We start from the raw sequence: 18,187 nt of genomic DNA on the forward strand, positions 1-18,187 counted from the left end.
GTCATTTTCTCTCTTTGTGACCCCATTTGGGGTTTTCTTGGCAAAGATACTGGAGCAGTTTGCCATTTCCTTCTCCAGCTCATTTTACAGATAAGGAAACTGAGGCAAATAAGGTGAAGTGACTTGCCCAGGGTCACACAGCTAGGAAGTGTCTGAGGCTGGATTTGAACTCAGAAGATGAGGCTTCCTGACTGCAGGCCTGGCGTTCTGTCTATTGTGACACCTAGCTGCTGTCATTATAGACAGCATGGGAAAACCACGTCGGAATCCCACCTCAGCTAGTCACGGTGTGATCCTGGATGAGTGACCTAACCTCCCTGAGCCTCAGTTTCTTCATCTGTAAAATGAGGATTAACTGTTAGACCTACTACAGTGCTATGGTGATGATCAGATGAGATGCTGTGCAATGCTGTCTAAATGCCAGTTACTGATACTATTGCTAGGTCATGTGATAGGTTAGGAGACTGGGCTGCCTCCCCTAGATAGGCCCAGTCTTCCTGACTTGAAGAAGGGGGCTGCCAGGAGGAGGGCTCTCAAAGCTTCATTAAGCTAACGAGCCAATCAATCAACGAGCATTTATTAAACCCCTACTGTGTGTCAGGCGCAGTGCCAAGCACTGAATCTTGTCCAAGGTTAGCCTGGAGGAAATTAGCTGTTCCCAGGCTTTGTGTCATCCTCCCAGAGCCCTGTGCTCACGCCCGTGAAGACCTGTGATTGGAGGATCACAGACCTTGAGCTGAAAGGATTCTCAGAAGCCATTGGGGAAACTGAGGCCCAGGGAGGTTAAGTGACCTAAGATCATAGATTGAGAGCTGGAAGGCATGTCAGATGCCCTCATTTTTACAGAAAAGGAAACTTAAGGGCAGGGAATTTAAGTGACTTGCCCAGGGTCACACAGATAGTAAGTAAAAGAGGCAAAATTTGAATCCAGGGCCTCAAACTCTCTCAATCCAGTGTGATTCCCATCACTTTGATGCCTGTCAGTATCTTCTCCTTATCTCAGAACACCTTCTTATTATCCTATGTTGGGGGTGGGGTAGAAAAGCAAGCTATACTATTTCCCTTACATAAGGCAGGGGCACCCAGAGACCACTCCCCCTCTGGCCTCCATGACCTTGGGCTCTGGGCAGTCTAGGGAGTTAGGATGCACTGCAGCTCCAAGGCATACGAACTATCCTCTCCAACGATAGTCAATAAACATTTATTAAGCACCTGCTATGTGCCAGACCCTGCTGGGAATACAAATAAGAAAAAGACAGTCCCTGCCCTCCAGGAGCTTATAGTCTAAAGGTTGGGGAGACAATACACAGAAGAAAACTGAAGGGCAGGGGGAAGGGGAGACGGGGGAGCCAGCATGATGTTTCAGACTATGGAGGGTGTTGACGAGGTGTGGAGTATGCCGGCAGAATCAACCTCCATGAGCTTATCCTGGAGGAACTGAATTATGATGTTCCTGGAATGCCCCCCCAAGCCCCACCCTTTGGTAATGTTCTGCTTCCCACATCCACCTGCATTTCTTAGAAAGCTAAGAACCCATCTGGCTAATTCTCCTGTTAAAATGCCCTTTGTAGTCCCATTTGAAGGATGGAAAAACCAAGGCTGGGAAGAGGTTTGCCCCAGTGATGGCCATGCCTAGAATCGGGGGTCTCAGTCCAGAAGAAAAGCCAAACATTCCCCTGCTTATAATCTGTCTGAAGGCCAGTCACTAAGGTCATCCAGGGGTCAAACCCTGTACCACAGGGTACAGTGAGCAGTCAGAGGGCTGAAGTTCAGAGCTGTGTGCCCTGTAGGGCTACTTCCCTTCTCTGGACCTCAGTTTCCTCATCTGTAAAATAAAGTTGGGCTGGATGATCTCTAGGGGATCTGATGGTTTAACATTCTGAGCTCCCAAGCCTGTGATCATTAATATCAGCTCCCATTTCCTCAACACCAAATACTTTATCTTATCCTCAATTTCCCAATGGAGAGAATACTTCCACCCACAACATGATTAAGCACCTCCTAGGTGCCACTGGGTATCTGAAGACAAAAGAGGAAATAATTCCCGCCTGAAAGGAGCTTAGGTTCTCCGTGGAAGGTGGGAGGCATCGGGAGAAGTCATTATGTATGCAGAGAAGCAAATACAAAACAAATTTAAAGTCATATCTGACAGGGCAAGGAGGGCATCAGCCACCGGAGGGATCAGGGCCGGCCCCTCTCTAGGAGGAGTCAGGTGCTGAGCCCAGAAGGGAGCTGGAGATGCCAAGGCGTGGAGGGGAGCAGGTTCTTGGGGATAAATGCTCGGTAAGGTGCCACAGAAATGGGAGCGATCAACGCCCGGAGTCAGAGCCAGCTGGTGACTCGAGAGATGGAGCACTAGGCCTGGAGTCAGGAAGCCCTGAGTCCGAATTCGACGTCAGACACTTACTATAGCTGGGTGACTCTGGGCGGGTCACTTAACCTCTGTTCCCCTCCGCTAATAATAGCGCCTACCTCGCCAGGTTGTCGTGGGGATTGAAGGAGATAATATACAGTAGCCGGCACGTGGGAGGCGCGCGATATTTAGTCCCTTCCCCACGATCCCTATATTACAGGTGAGGAAACTGAGGCACAGTACCTGACAAGGGACTTCCGGAGCTGGATCTCCCTCAGCTTGAGCAGGAGGCTGCCTCACTTTAGCACCTGTGTGCCCAGCCCCTAGCACGAGAACCCAGCACTGAGTGCTTGTCGACTGACATGAATTAATAAGCAAGGCTTGGCTTGGATCGGACTGGGCCAGTGGTAGGTGGAATGGGTGATCTCTCGGGAGGTCCGCTCCTCCCGACTCTGGGACCTGGGCCCGGATGGAGCGAAGGGGAAGGAGTCCCCGGATCCCACGGAGCCCGTGAGGCAGCTTTCGGCCGCCGTGGCTTTGGCCGATGGAGCGGGGTGGGAGGGCGCCCCCAAGCCCGCAGGCGAATGAGCTGACTGCGCTCTCCAGACCAACTTCGGGGCGGGCTCAGGGCCATCACTGGGCACATGCCCCAGGCTGGGGTGCGCGTGTGGGTGCGTGTGTGTGCATGTGTGCGTGCGTGGGGTGGGCGTGGGGGGAAGAAGGGGTGGGGCGGTGAATCATGCCCTGGGCCCCTGCCCCGCCCCAGCCGCTCTTAGGGCTCGGGTCAGCCCTGGCTCCTCCTTTAAGAAGCTGGTTCGGCCCTGGCCCTGGCCCCTGCCCCGCCCCTCTCCGCCCTCAGGGAGCTCCAGCAGACCGCGGACACTCAGGCAGAGGGACAGACGGGTGGACGGACGGCCTCCGAGCCCGGGGGCTCAGGGAGTCACCCGCCCACAGACAGCTGGACGGACAGACAGACTTGGATTCAGGCTCCGAGGGGTCAGTAGGTCCGCTGGGGGCGGGTGGGGGGCCACAGGCTCCGCAGGGTGGCGGCTTGGTGGCCCGAGCGGAGCCCTGGAGACCCTGGGCAGGACTGGCACGTCTCGGCCAGGAATCCTGCTGGTTCTGCTCTTGGTCGTCTAGTAGCAACTGCAGCTTGGGCTGGGCAGCGCCCCGGGGACCCCTCCCTCCCCCGCCCTCCATCTCCGCTTCTCAACTCCGGGCACCGAGCCTGCCTCTGGCTGGCTGGCCCAGGATCTCGCGCTCGCTCCCGAGCCTCCCCCTCTGCTCTGTGTCCGCAGGGAGAGAGGGCCAGCAGCCTCCCCTTCGTGCCTCTGTTTCCTCTTCTGTAGAATGGGGCGAAGGGAGGGCAGAGAAGAGATGTATGCCACAGAGATGAGTTGGACTGCTGGTCATTAAGGTTCCTCCCAGCTTTAGGTCCTCCTCATCCGTGTTCTAATACACCACCCCCTTGGGCCCTCGGTTCTGTGACTCTCCTTCCCCCGCCATTCTCTCCCCACCCCCACCCCCAGCTCTGACTCTCTAGGTTCTGAAAGCTCCTTCCTTCCCAGAGCTGACTCTCCAGGTTCTAAGACACCTGCCTGACTCTCTATATCTCAAGTCCCCCTCCCCTCTGCATTCTAAGACCTCACGTCCCAGCTCTAAATGTCTAAGACGCCTTCCTTCCTCTCCCCTCAATCGCTCTTACAATGGGAAGTGTACTGGCTCCGGAGTCAGAAGTCCTGGGTTCAAATCCCAAGTCTGAGGGTCCTTCCAGACCTAAATCTGTGTCCCTGTGACTAGCGTCTCCCTCATTTCTGACATTCTGTGATCAGTTGCGGTAATCTGTGACCTGCTTTGTAATCTTTATGTTCGAAAGTCCCTCCCAGCTCTGATGTTTTGTATTCTAAAGTATTTTGCAGCTCTGAAGTTCTGGATACTATTGTAGCTTCCAGCTTTCACCCTCTGTTCGAATATTCTTCCTAGTGTTGACCTCCTGTGTCCCAGCCCTGACCATTTGAGTGTGTGAGCTGGAGAAGGAAAGCTGGGGGAAAGCGGAGGCTGTCACTGGCCACATACCATCCAAAAGCCCCCTTTAGAGCTGGGGTGGAGGGCTCTCAGGTGCCTGGCTTCTCTTCTGGGGGTGGGTGGGATGGATTATGAATAGTGAGATCCAAGCAGTCCTGGAATGCAGCCCCCAAACACTTGGTTCCTGTTACAGGCATCTGGTCCAGCCTGAGCATCGTTCTCCTCTTCAGGTGCCTCTGATGGAGATGTGATTGTGTTCCTGCTCGCAGCCTAGGAAGAAGGCTTCTTTGAACTCCTGCCCCAGCCCAGCCTTCCTGGACTGGCCATGGTTGGTCCCTTGATAAGTATATATTCCCCCATGCTGTTGAATCCTTCCTGCAACCCTGTCTCTCTTGGGTTTAAAAGCCAGCATGGTTTAGGTAAGGGGGCAGAGACAAGGCTGGAGATAACAGTAAGGTTTGGAACTAGGACTCTGGAGGTGATTTGCTCACTGCCAGAGGGATACTCACTCTCCCCAGGCTTGATTAATTGTATCCCAGGTTGCTCGCTATAGGGAAAAGTGGCCCTTTGTATCCAAAAACACCGACGGTTTTACAGAGCCATGGATCAGAGGTGAGGGATAGCATGGCAGAATGCCCACAGGCCTGGGTTCAAATCCCACCTCAGACACTAACTGTGTGACCCTGGGCAAGTTGTTGAATTTCTCTGGGCCTCAGTTTCTTCCTATGCAAAATGAGGCAGCTGGGCCAGATGGTCTCTGAGGTCTCTGCCAGCACTAGAGTTAGTGCCTGAGTTATTGGCCTCAGTTTCCTCTATATGTCAAATGAGAATAAGGATCCTCACTTCACCTGCATCCCAGGGGCATTGTGAGGACAGAACTTCATAAGCCTCAGCGAAGTAAAGAAGGGTGAATTATTGTTAAGAAGGAAGCTGTGTGTAACCCCAGGACACTGGCTTGAGAGCCAAAAGGCCATTTTGTCCAGGCCCCTCATTTTCAGAGGAGGAGACTGAGGTCCAGGGAAATCCAGCGATTTGGCCAAGGTCCTTCAGCCCAGAGAATCGAGGGATTTACCCGAATGGTAGAATTAGAACCCAAGTTCTCTGAATCCAGAGCTGGGGCTCTCTTCTGCTGTCAAGGAATTTGGTCTAGTTGGGGAGAGAGATTCATATTCCAATTCTTTTTTTTTTTAAAAATGGATTTCTGTTTTGTATACTTATCTTAACAACTCTTACCACAAACATCAAAACATACGAAGGAGAACCAAAGAAAGAATTATTTATGAAGCAGGCACATTATGAGTCAAGCACTTCTATTACATAGTTTTTGTAATATAAATGTAAATATAATCAAGTCAGGTAGTAACAAAGTTTACCTATTTGTTAGTTTCTGCTTCAAAACTTCCTTTACTTTCTTCTCACGGCAACAAATTAACAGACCAATTCTCCACCACCCCCACCCCCACCCCATAGGCGTCCTCAGCTCCTCCAGTCCAAGCTGGATTTCTGGTGGACCTGGGGCTGATGGGAAAGGGCAAAGAGGGGAAAATTTGCCTGTTTATAATCCCCGGAAGAGCAGCCAATCCCCATGCAGAACTGTCCTCAGGAATTCTCTTACCTGGGACAAAGGGAAGTTTGGGGATTTTTTGGGGGGGGGGATAAGTGGGGAGGGGAAGGACAATATGACAGTGAAAGCCATTGGGCTGGGGTGGGGATGACCCATGCCCCAAGTCCTACCTGGAGTTGGGGGTGAAAGCTGGCACTGGGGGGAGAGGTAGCAGGGTGTGAGGACCCTGGGGAGGGGGGCAGGTGAGAAAAGAGAATCACGAGGATGGCAGTGGAGGAAGGTGGTGGGGCAGAGTCCTGATGACCTTACCCTAGGTACACCGCCCGCTCTGTTCTCACTAGCCTCACCTGCTGCTGATGCCATAGGAGTGAGAGTCTCAAACCAAAAGGTGTCGGGGAGGGGAGAGAGCATTGGACTACGAACCAGGAGTCGAGAGGCCCCCTACTTTCCCACCTCTCATTTGTAGTCTGGCTTCTGACCTCGTCATCTCCCCCCAAACTGCTGTCTGCCAAGTGGCCCCTGATCTCTTGGTTGCCAGATCCAACGGCCTTTTCTTCAGGCTCCCGCTCCCTGACCTCTCTGCAGCCTGGGGTGCTGCTGATTACCCGCTTCTTCATCTCTCTAGGTCTTCTCCTACCCCTCTGACCGCTCCTTCTCGGTGTGCTCGGCAGGACCTTAGACAAGGGCACAGCTGCATTATAATTGTGGGTGGCCCAGTGGCCCTCCGGACTCTCTGTCTTTGCAACACCTCTCCTCCACGTCCCCTCCTCCCCACTGACCCAGCTGCCACCCCAGGCCAAGCCCTCATCACCTCTCACCTGGGCTGGTACAATACATTGTCTCTGTGCCTCCCTCCCTCCCTCCTTGCCTCAAGTCCCTCCTCACTCCAGTCATCCTCCATGCAGCTGACAGGGATCTTCCCAAAGCAGGGGTGAGTCATGTCTTCCATCACCCCCAGCACACACACACACTCTTTCTGTCTCTGTCTCTCGGTTTCTGTCTCTGTCTCTCTCTCCCCCCTCTCTCTCTGTCTCTGTCTCTCTCTGTCTCCCCTCTCTCTTTCTCTGTCTGTCTGTCTGTCTCTCTCAATCAGTCAAATTCCAGGTGTTCACTAATCACTTCCAAGATCAAACATCAACACTCTCCTGGTTGCCATGTAAGGCCCTTCCTACTTTTCCCATCTTCTCTAGCTTTGCTCCCTCCCCATGCCTTCCAGGTCAGCCACACTGACCTCCTTGCTGTCCCATAAACACGTCTCTCTAAGCTCAGACTCTCTCCACCACTGCCCTGATGGCTGGACAGGCCCTTCTGTTCAGCTGCCTTTCTTTCTCTGTCCTTTCTCAGTGGGTAGAGGTATGGGCCTCCCAACCAGGCAGGGCCTTCTGCTGAAAAGACCAGGAGTCAGAGGTCATGGCTTTGCGTCCCAGGTCTGCCCCTCTTTGGTGACCTTGGGGAAGTTATGGTATCTACCTGGGCCTCAGTTTCCTTCTCTGTAAAATGAAGGGGTTGGATGGGATCATCTTGAGGCCTCCTCCAGCCGTCATGGAAGACCTGTCTACCTGTCCCAGCATTCTTGATTGTTTCCTGTGGGAAGGGACACCTTCCCAGTTAAAGGGGTTGCTCTGAAAGGGCAGGGACCCTATCTTCTCCTCCTTCTGCACAATGATGATGCTAAGTACAGCTCACACCTATATCGTGCTATTAATAGACCCCTTATTGTATATGATCCCATTGGCTCCTCACAAAAACCCAGGAAGGTCAGGGGTAAAAAAGCTATTATTCCCATTTTACAGAGCAGGAAACTAGCTCAAAGAAATGTACTGACTTTCCCCAGGTCACGCAGCAGAGAACTGAAACCAGGTCTTCTGGCTCCAAGGCCAGACCTCTTTCCCCAGTGCCCGATGAAGTCTTGGTGATGGATAGGAGTAAGTTAATTTCTCTGAGGGCAGTGGCTTTGGATTGGGCCAAGGTCAGTGGTGCCTTGGTCACGGAATCACAGTCTCAAAGTCAGGCAGAAGCCCTGGCGGAGGTCCCCTAGGCCAGCCTGTCCCCTCTGCTGCCCCAGGAGGGGAGGCCCCTAGAACGTTCCTGGCACGCTTGGCCAGTGAGGAGCTCGCCATACCCCATGACAGCCCATACTCACCAGGTAGCAGAAGGGCTTGGTACAAAGGGAGCAGGAGAGGACCAGGATTTGATAGAGCTCTCTGGTCCAGGGTTCTCACCAGCTCTCACCTTCTGTGTTCCGAGGTTCCTCCCAGCTCCAGCACTCTCTGGTCCAGGGTTCTCACCAGCTCTCACCTGTGTTCTAAGGTTCCTCCCAGTTCTAGCACTCTCTGGTCCAGGGGTTCCTTCTAGCTCTGGCATCCTAGAAGTCTGGTCTGTTCATCACTTGTCTAGATTATCTCTAGGAAATAGGGATATTTCTCACCAACCTCTGGTTCTACGTCCACTGCTGAGGGAGGTCCTGATTGACTGACCCCAGGGGCAGTGTAGACAGTGGGAAGGGCAGGCAGGTAGCAATCACAGTGTTGGCCTTTGGATCCTGGGTCTGCTCTTTACCTGGGTGGACTTGGAGAGGTCCTGATTCCTAGAAGAAGCTGGGTTGGGACGAGGTGCCCTCCATCCTGAGGCCTGGCATGCCCAGTGTTCCGGTCTGGGCTCTCCTTCCCCCGCCAGGCACGTCCACACATTGTGTTCAGGTCCGGGACCGCGGAGAGACTTTCTCCATCTCTCCCAGGACAATGCCACATTCTGGGGAGAGGATGTGGCAAAGAGCTACCCGTGACTCACCCGTGCCAGCGCACTGGCTGACTCTTAATCACTTTTCCCCTCTTGGACTTTGTTAAAAGGCATTCCTGAAGCCCCGAAGTCTCCCCCAGGGACCCTGGCCCAGCCAGGCAGCATTCTGGGATCTGGGTTTTTCAGCCTGCTCTCTTAGAAGTGGGGAGTGTGGCCTGGGCAAACTGGGTGGGGCTCTGCCCTCTGCCCCAGATTTTTGTTGCATTCCAGGCCTAGAAGCTGTGACATTTGGGGTCTTGGGGTGGGGGGGCTTGGCAGGGAGGCTTCTGTCCTCAGCTTGGCTGAGAGATTTTCTCAAGCAAAGAAACGGCCGGGGGGTAATCTGGGGAAGAAGCTGGGAGCTAATCTCCTCACCCATGGTAGGCCCCAACAACCTCAGGGCCTACATGTAGAAAATTAGATTTTGTTTTATGTTCTTTTGGGCCCTACAAGGAGGGAGCTTTCTTGTTGTCCCTCACTTCTGGAGGTTTCTCCCGACTTGAAAACTTACTGGGGAGGGGGGCAATGCTAGAGAATGAAGGTGAGTCCCTGGCCAAGTAAGGGAAACTGAGTCCCAAAGCAGCGAGGGACTCAGGGACAGGCAGAGCTGGGAGAAATCTGAGTGTAGCATCTCCCAGTCACAAGCAAAGCTGGCCTTCAGAGAGGCCTGTGTGGGGTCAGCAGGCTTTGCTTCTTCCAGCTGTGTGACCTTAAGCAAGTTCCTAAACCTTTCTGGGCCTCAGTTTTTCCCATCTGTAAAAGAAGGGGTTTGGACAGGATTGGGATTCTTAACCTGAGATCCAAATCTACAGCTGGATACTGGCCACATGAATAGTCTATACTGTTGAGGCCAGGGAGGCCTTGGAATCTGGGTCCTTGAATTTGGTTGGAAAAAAAAAAAAGCACACCTTTTTTTTTCTTGCTAAACTCTAACTGAAATTTAGCATTTCCTTCAATTACATAAAACCGTTATTCCAAGCAAGGATCACTAGGCTTCCACAGACTGTGGTCATAGGGGCCCAGGACACCAGCAAGATTAAGAAGCCATGGGAACAAACATTTATTAAATGTCTATTCTATAGACCCATACCTGGAAATGTCCTCTCATCTAATCCCATTGTGGCGTGTGTGTGTGTGTGTGTGTGTGTGTGTGTGTGTGTATGTGTGTGTTGGCATTTATTTAGTCCTTACTATGTGCCAAGCACTGTGCTAAGTAAAAGGAATTCAGTGGCAAAAATGAAATAATTCCTGCTTTCAGGGAGCTTCCATTCTGGTTGGAGGAAGCAACTGGTATCTTTCAGAGAACAGGGCCATACCCAAGGCCACCCAGCACAATGCCAACAGAGGCAGGTCCAGGGCCTAGTGCCCTGCCTCCGAGGGTCAGGATCTCCCCACTAAGCTCCCCTAGATGAGATGCTCCTCTATGCAAGGTCCATGGAAGCTGGGAGGGGAGAAGATGCTGATACTGAAGATGAACTCGGCAAGGAGGAGGGTAGCCCAGGGCAAGGGGGGCCTCTTGGGCCAAGCAAAGTCGCTAGACAAAAGTTAGGATTTAGAGGTAGAAGCAACCTTGGAGATCACCCTCACCCCATTGTACAGATGGAAAAAATGAGGTCCCAAGGTGGGATGAGGCTTGTTCTACTACTGGGTTACCTTGGACTGAGATTAGAACCCAGGTCCCCAGACTCTTTTCACTGAACTGAGGCTACCTCTCTTGGTGATCAAAGGAGATAGCATAGATTTAAGGTCAATGAGCATTTATTAAACATCTACTATGTGTCAGGTATTCAGTCATTTTTCAGTCACGTCCAACTTTTCATGGAGTTTTTGGGGAGTGGTTTGCCGTTTCCTTTTTTAGCTCATTTTACAGATGGAGAAACTGAGGCAAACAGGGGTTAAGTGACTTGTTCAGGATCACCCAGCCAGTAAATGTCTGAGGCTGGATTTGAACTCTGGAAAATAAGTCTCCCTGATTCTGGGCCTGGGGCTCTGTGCACTAAGGCGCCCCCTAGCAGCCCGTGTCAGTCAACACCAGCTGTTGTTATTTTTGACAACACCATTAGGCTTTCCCCATATTTCATCTTGATTCAACCGCTCTTCCTTCAATGAACCAGTATTTATTAAGCACTTACTATGTGTCTGGGGATGCAAAGATAAAAACAGAATGCCCCCTGCCCTCAGGGAGCGTCCACTCTACCATGAGAAGCAGTGTGATAAAGTGGAAAGAGGACTAGACTTGGAGTCAGGAGGGTTCTGGGTTTGAATCCTGCTGCTCTTGGAGCCTCAGTTTATTCATTGGTAAAGTGGGGGGTGGTCTTGCCCTGGTCTAGAGCAGCCAGGAGGCTGACAGGCCTCTCTGAGCACCTGCCAGGCTCAGGGGTTCTGGGACACCCACTTCACTCCCTTCCAATGGACCTTGGTGCCAATAGGAATGACAATTCAGTATAAGCCCAAGGGCTGGTGATGAGACTCCCTGCGCCTTCTATAATTGGTGCCTCATTCAAGAGGGCCTTCAAGGCCTCCTGGTCACCCCTGGGGAGCCGCCAGACAATTATCCTCCCCTCCCCCACCCATCATGGCACCTCCGATTTATTCTCTTCTTTCTGCGTGTTTATATGCAAGTTTTCTACTCTTCTGGGCTGTTTCCCATTCATTCTGTCTTCACCATTCGTGTGTGCTTTCTCAAAGAGAGGGTGGGTATCTTGCCCAACATCCTATAGAAGGAGGTGAGCGTTCAGTCTTATCTTTGATTGGCACTGGAGTCAGAGGACCTAGGTGCGAATCTTGCCTCCACCTGTGTGACCTTGTGTGAATCACTTAACATCCCCAGACCTCAGTTTTCCTCATCTGTAAAATGGGGATGTTAGACTCCATGATCCCTGATGTCTCGTCCGGTTCCATGGGCCCCCTCAGCCCTGCCAGATTGTCCTTCATGTTGCCCGTCTTCTCTCTCTTTCTCTGTGTTCAGACCTGTGACAGAAGGGTGGCCTCATCTTTCCGTTACGGAGTGACCATCACTGGGGCGGTGGTCCTGGTCACTGGGACGCTCTGCTTTGCCTGGTGGAGTGATGGGGACATGGAGCCCTCTCTGAGCCCCGGGACGAAAGCTTCTCTCCCTGGGAAGGCAGCCCCCCTGGCTGGCACCCCAGCCCCCACGACTGCACCCCCGAGTGCCCTGCTGAGGTCGGTCAGCTTCTTCTGTTGCGGCGTCGGGGGGATGCTCCTTCTCTGGGGCCTGCTCTGGTCAGCCAAGGCCAACGTCCGGGCAGCCCCAAGACACTACCACAGCCGTCTCCCCAGGGACCTGGGCTACTTCACAGCCGAGCCCGTCCAGAAGTGGAGCTACAGGTCAGTTGCACGGGGTGGGGGGGCCTGGTGACCGGTTGGACCCTAGCTCAGGCGGGGGAGGGGGGAGGAGAACATTTCTCTGGGGGAGCTGGGAGTGGGGAGGAAGAGGGAAGCACTCAGTATGGCAGGATGACATGGTGGACAGAGGGCTGGATTGGAACCAGAGAGACCCGGTTTCTCATTCTCTGACACTCCCTTGCTGTGTGACCCTCGACAAGCCTTGTCACTGCTAAGGGCCTCAGTTTCCCTATCTGTAAAATGGGGGGGATCATACTTCTAGCCCCCATCTCACCGAGTTGTTGTGAGATGATGGATCTAAAGCACTTTGCAAACTCTAAAGTGTCATGTAAATATCCATTATTAACATGTGGACTCTCTTCTAGTGCTAATGATGAGAGCTGATACTGGGCAACCCTTCAGCATCTGCTAAGACCTTTGTGTATATGTGTGTGTGTGTCTCCCCTCATTTGATCCTCACAGCAACTGCCGTAGGTGGGAAGGACACTAATATTGTTTTGGTTTGGACCCACAATTTCATCAGTGAAAGGAATTCTGGGTGTGAAAATACTCATTTCTTTCTTTCTTTCTTTTTTTTTTAGGCAACTGGGGTTAAGTGACTTGCCCAGGGTCACACAGCTATTAAGTGTTATGTGTCTGAGGCCGGATTTGAACTCAGGTCCTCCTGACTTCAGGGCCGGTGCTCTATCCACTGCACCTAGCTGCCCCTTTTTTAAGTATTTTTTTTTTTTAGGCAATTGGGGTTAAGTGACTTGCCCAGGGTCACACAGCTAGTAAGTGTCAAGTGTTTGGTCTGAGGTCAGATTTGAACCCAGGTCCTCCTGACTTCAGGGTCAGTGCTCTATCCAGTGCGCCACCTAGCTGCCCCTGAAAATGCTCATTTCTAATGAAGATCTGAGGCACCAGCAGGTTAAGTGACTTACCCAGGGTCTCACAGCCAGTATGAGACAGGTCTTGACTGCAAGGCACGCTTTCTGTCCTCTGCTCCATGCTGTTTTTGTATGATCATCCCCATTTTACAGGGAAGGAAACTGAGGCATAGGGCTAGGAAGTGATTTTTTAAAGGTCACTTGGTCAGTGAACAACAGGGCCAGGTTTTGAATCTAGACCTTCTTAGGTAGCTTGATATAGAGGATGAGCCAGCCAAGAGGCCTGAGAAGGCACAGTTAGGCAGGGTTGCTCTGCAGCCCTGGGCCTTCATCTTTAACATGTACTGCTTAAAGTCCCTTCCGCATCTAAATATATCACCCCACGATTCCGGCCGCAGAGATCTCTGCGTTATAAGGATGGTGCTTCAGTCCAGAGCCCCGGAGAGGTCCAGGCCATGGAAGGGACTTCAGCGACTGTCTAACCCACCTGCTGTCGTTTTACAGACAAGAGGCCCAGGGTAAAGCTGCCTCTAACTAGGAAGTGTTTCTGGGGCCTCAGAGGCCAGATGCCACAAGATCCAGGTAGGATGGGACCAGTGGCCCCGTGCTCTCAGGCTTCCTGGCTCTCATCTTGTCCAGAGCCCAAGCCCAAGAGGAACCAGAAGATGGAGAGACTGGGCCACCTTTGCAGAGGGCCCCCCTTGTCTCTGCCACCCTCCCCTCTGTTTCCCTCAGTTTCCCCATCTGTAAAATGAGCTAGAGAAAGAAATGGCAAACCACTGCAGTATCTTTGCCAAGAAAACCCCAAATGGGCTGACAAAGTCAGACACAACCCAATGACTTGGTGACAACAAAGCCCAGGCTTGGTGGCAGGCTGTCCCCGCCCTCCAGGAGGCTCTTCTCACCTGGTCAGCCTCGGTTTGGCCTCTACCTGCTGGACCAGCGAACAATTCCAGAATCCAGCTAGCCAGTTTGGACCACGACTTCCTGTTTACTTGCAGGTTAAAGGGAGAGAGAACTGTTGTCCATGTACATAGTCCTGTATTTACCCAACAGAGCTCCATGTCACAGCCATTTCCAGGCAGGGACACAATCACCCTCAGCCCTTGGTGGCCTCTGAAGGTGATTCAGAGTATCCTTACTCAGCGGTCATTCAGTGGGCAACCTCAGGGGCCTGGGATAGGCTGGGCATTGGTTTAAAGCATTAGAATGTTACAGTGAAAATCTAGAATGTTAGAGGATTGACCACGGAACGTCGGAGACAGGAAGATCCTTGAAGCATAGAATGCCAGGGCTAGGAGGGTCCTTAGAGCACAGAATGCCAGGGCTAGGAGGGTCCTTAGAGCACAGAATGCCAGGGCTAGGAGAGACCTTAGAGCACAGAATGCCAGGGCTAGGAGGGACCTTAGAGCACAGAATGGCAGGGCTAGGAGGGACCTTAGAGCACAGAATGGCAGGGCTAGCAGAGACCTTAGGGCACAGAATGGCAGGGCTAGGAGGGTCCTTAGAGCACAGAATGGCAGGACTAGGAGGGACCTTAGAGCACAGAATGGCAGGACTAGGAGGGACCTTAGAGCACAGAATGCCAGGGCTAGGAGAGACCTTAGAGCACAGAATGGCAGGACTAGGAGGGATCTTAGAACATATTTGGAGTTGGGAGAGATCTTAGACCAGAGAAAAGAGAATATCAGAACTGGGGAGAGCCTCAGAACAGAAAATGACTGTGCTGGGAGGGACCTGAGAATGTTCCGGTCCTGATCCTACTACTAACTACTGTGTGTTTTAGGGGGGTGGGGGGAGTCCTTTCTCCTCTCTGAGCCTCAGTTTCCTCACCTGTAAAGGAGGTGGTCACTCTAGGTAGAATCTAAGCTTGAACCTTTTCTGATTCCAGGACCTCCAAGCCCGGGTTCTCAGTGTACAATACCCATTTCCTCGGGTCCTAGATTGAGCAAGGGAAGGAGCCTCAGAGGTCAGAGTGCCCACATTGTCACTGAAGCCCATTGAGTTTCCCTCAGCTCTCAGAGCCGTCACTGGCCTGCGAGCTGGGAAGCAGGATGGGAGGCGAGGCTTCCAAGCAGGCAGGAACCTTAGAAATCATCTGATCCAACCTCCTCATTTTCCAGAGGAAACAACCGAGCTCCAGAAAGCTCAAGACGCCCCTTAAATGGGCACTGAGACCCGAGAGGGGTGGCAGAGCCCACACTAGACACCAGTCCTCCAACTCTTAATCCAGGCTCATTGGTAGCCTTGATAGTCAAAAGATGGACCGAGAGAAGGAAAGGGGGGAATGGGGGAGGGGGTGAAGAAGTTGTATTTGCTATTTTTGTCCTCCCCAGAGGGCCGTGCACACTTTATAAATGAATAGGGGTGAGTCGTTGAATGAATGTTGGAGCAGGAAGGACCTTTAGTGGCCATTTTACAGAGAAGGAAACTGAGGCCCAGGGAGGGGAGTGAGCTGCAGAGGTGGCAAGTAGACAGCTGACAGATTAATTTTATTGAATTACTTCCACCTCTGCTTGTCTTAGTTACAAGGGCTGGCTCTCTGGGTAGGTGGAGGGCGAAAGGACACATCTGGGAATGAAGATGATATAAATGAAAAAAGTTATTTTAAAAAACCCAGATGTTCAAAAAGAGAAGAGAATCATGTTAGCTCTACAGGAAGACCCTTGGAGGGCATCCATCCCCTCCCTTACACTCAGCCCCCTCCCCACCTCCTCCTACAAGTTGCCCCAAGGCCCTCAGTCACCACCTCCCAAGACAGACCAGCCTCTTAGGCTTCCACTAAACTGCCCCTTCTATGACCCGGTCTAGTTGGTCCCTTTGGGGGCCATCCCACTCCCCTTTGAATATCTGAAGACGGCTCACTCACGGTCCCCTGGGGTATTCCCTTCTCCATGCTGAAGATCTAGGGAGGACAGAAGATGGCGGACAGTCACCTCCCACTGACAGAGGCAAGGATTCCAGACATGTGTAACTCTAGGCAGGTTACTTAGCCTCGTCTGCCTCAATGTCCTCATCTGTAAAGTGGGCATAATTATAGCACCCATCACCCAGGTTCATTTTGAGGATAAGATGAGATGGCATTTCTTTGTTTGGTTTTTTTGGGGGGGGGTTAGGCAATGGGGTTAAGTGACTTGCCCAGGGTCACACAGCTAGTAAGTGACAAGTGTTTGGTCTGAGGTCAGATTTGAACTCAGGTCCTCCTGACTTCAGGGTCAGTGCTCTATCCACTGCGCCACCTAGCTGCCCCCATTGAGATGGCATTTGTGAAGCTCTTTGCAATCCTTAAGGTGTCACATCAATGATTGTCATCATTATTGTTGTTATTCTAGAGGTATGTGGCACTTCCCACAATGCTTAGAGTCCAGTAACTTGGAAAAGGCCCAAGGCCTGAACCACAGAGACAAATGCCCTCCTCCAATGGACAGTCCACTTTCTTTAAAAAAAACATTCCCATAAAGAATACTTTGGTACCTAATGTTTTTAGGGGCGTGAAGTCATTGTCTCTCTGGTTCATGCTTTTTTTGCTGACGCGACTGCTCTGAGAAGGTAGCATAAAATGAGAAGTAGGATAAGAGTCATTTGCCCAACGGTCCCTGTGCCCCTTTGAGAAGCGTCTCTGTCCTCGAGGCACCCGGCCCCAGCTCAGGGACCCCGAGTGTCATGGCTGGAATCTAGACTTACAGGCAGGAAGTCCTCTCAAGCACACGCTGGCTGTGGAACCTTGGGCGGGTCACTTCTCTCAGTTTCTCTCGGTGCCTCAGTTTCCTCATCTGCAAAATGGAGAGACAAAGCTAGCACCGACCTCACTGCGTGGCGAGGATCAAATGAAACATGCAGAAAGCGCTTTGTGACCCTTAAAGCGCTGCAGGCACGTGACAAATGCTATGTGACTATGGATCACTGAGCCTTCTTTTTATGTACGCAATGAATTCAGTGTCTAACTGTCGGGGCTGCTCTGCCTGTCTCTTATTCCTTCTGGCTTTCCTTCTGTCTGTTTTCAAAAACTCCCGTCCACAGATCTCTCATTGTTGCTTTGGCTTCCCTGTGCTCAGTCTCTTTTCCCCTCCCTATTAAATGAGAGAGACAGAGAGACTGAGAGACACAGAGAATGACAGAGAGACAGAGACTGACGCAGAGAGAGAGAGATTGAGAGAATGAGAGACAGAAAGACAGATAAAGAGACAGACAAAGAGAGAGACTGAGAGACGGAAAGAGTAAGAGAGAGAGACAGACAGAGACTGAAAGAGACACACAGAGACAGAGAGACAGTGAGAGATAGAGAGACTGAGGCAGAGACTGAGACAGAGAGACCGAGAGACAGAGAGAGAATGAGAGAGACAGACAGAGACTTAGAGACATAGAGAAAGACAGAGAGACAGAGACTGACAGAGAGAGAGACCAAGAGAATGAGAGAGAGAGACAAAGACAGAGACAGACAGAGAGACAGAGACAGAGAGAGACATAGAGACAGATAGAGAGACAGACAAAGAGACTGAGAGAGAGAGAAGAAAAAGGGAGGGGAGAGGAGAGAGAAAGAAAGGGAGGGACAGAGGGAGGGAGGGAGAGAGAGACAGAGAGACAGACACACAGAAAGACAGAGAAGATAGAGAGACAAAGAGAGAGAGAGACAGAGACAGAGAGAGACAGAGAAAGGAGAAACACAGAGGAAACAGAGGAGAGAGAAGAGAGGAGAGGAGAGGACAGACAGACACAGACAGAGAGACAGAGAGAGAGGTAGCCAAAACTCTTGTAACAAGCCCAGTTGGATAATACAGATTCCCCCGCGGGGCCTGGCTACATTCTGAGGGATTTAGCTCCAGGTCTGGTCCCTGGCAAACCTGAGATTCCCTGATCTCCACCCAGCCCCAAGCACTTGGTCTAAGGCTTCCTGCCCGAGGTGAGCTGTGACTGAGGACGAGGGAGAAAGTTAAATGGGGTAAAGGGAGGGGCCCCGAGTCACCCCCACCCCAGCCCCAGGCCCAGGTGATGCTCCCCATCTGTGGCCAGGGCTACCACTCCAATTCAGGTATCAATCACTTGGGAAATAAGCAATCATTATTAAGCATGTTGCATGGACAAGAAACTGGGTATGTAAGGACCTCCTGCCCCCTAGGAGCTGGTGATGCAGACTACAATATGTAAAGAACTATTGTCAAGAGAAAGCCAAAGTGATTTGGGCAGGAGGAGGAGGAGGAGGAGGAGGAGGAGGAGGAGGAGGAGGAGGAGGAG

General features: G+C 52.0%; 1 protein-coding gene across 3 annotated transcripts in view; it reads left to right on the top strand.

Moving 5' to 3' along the window:
- The first annotated feature begins 2,228 nt into the window (after nt 1-2,228).
- The window catches only part of TMEM61 (transmembrane protein 61), a 24,710-nt gene continuing 8,751 nt past the window's right edge, over nt 2,229-18,187 (top strand). Inside the window, exons 1-5 of one of the 3 annotated variants that reach the window (XM_027852717.1) lie at nt 2,229-2,283; nt 2,574-2,760; nt 3,213-3,349; nt 4,572-4,706; nt 11,689-12,068. In XM_027852717.1, the coding sequence (XP_027708518.1) occupies nt 4,704-4,706; nt 11,689-12,068 (383 nt within the window). In that variant the 5' untranslated portion in view covers nt 2,229-2,283; nt 2,574-2,760; nt 3,213-3,349; nt 4,572-4,703. The remainder of the gene's footprint in view (nt 2,284-2,573; nt 2,761-3,212; nt 3,350-4,571; nt 4,707-11,688; nt 12,069-18,187) is intronic. The other 2 variants (XM_027852718.1, XM_027852716.1) reach the window with 2 other exon arrangements.

This window comes from Vombatus ursinus, unplaced genomic scaffold (genome assembly GCF_900497805.2).
Source record: "Vombatus ursinus unplaced genomic scaffold, bare-nosed wombat genome assembly UNPS02009824.1, whole genome shotgun sequence".
Lineage (NCBI taxonomy): Eukaryota > Metazoa > Chordata > Mammalia > Diprotodontia > Vombatidae > Vombatus > Vombatus ursinus.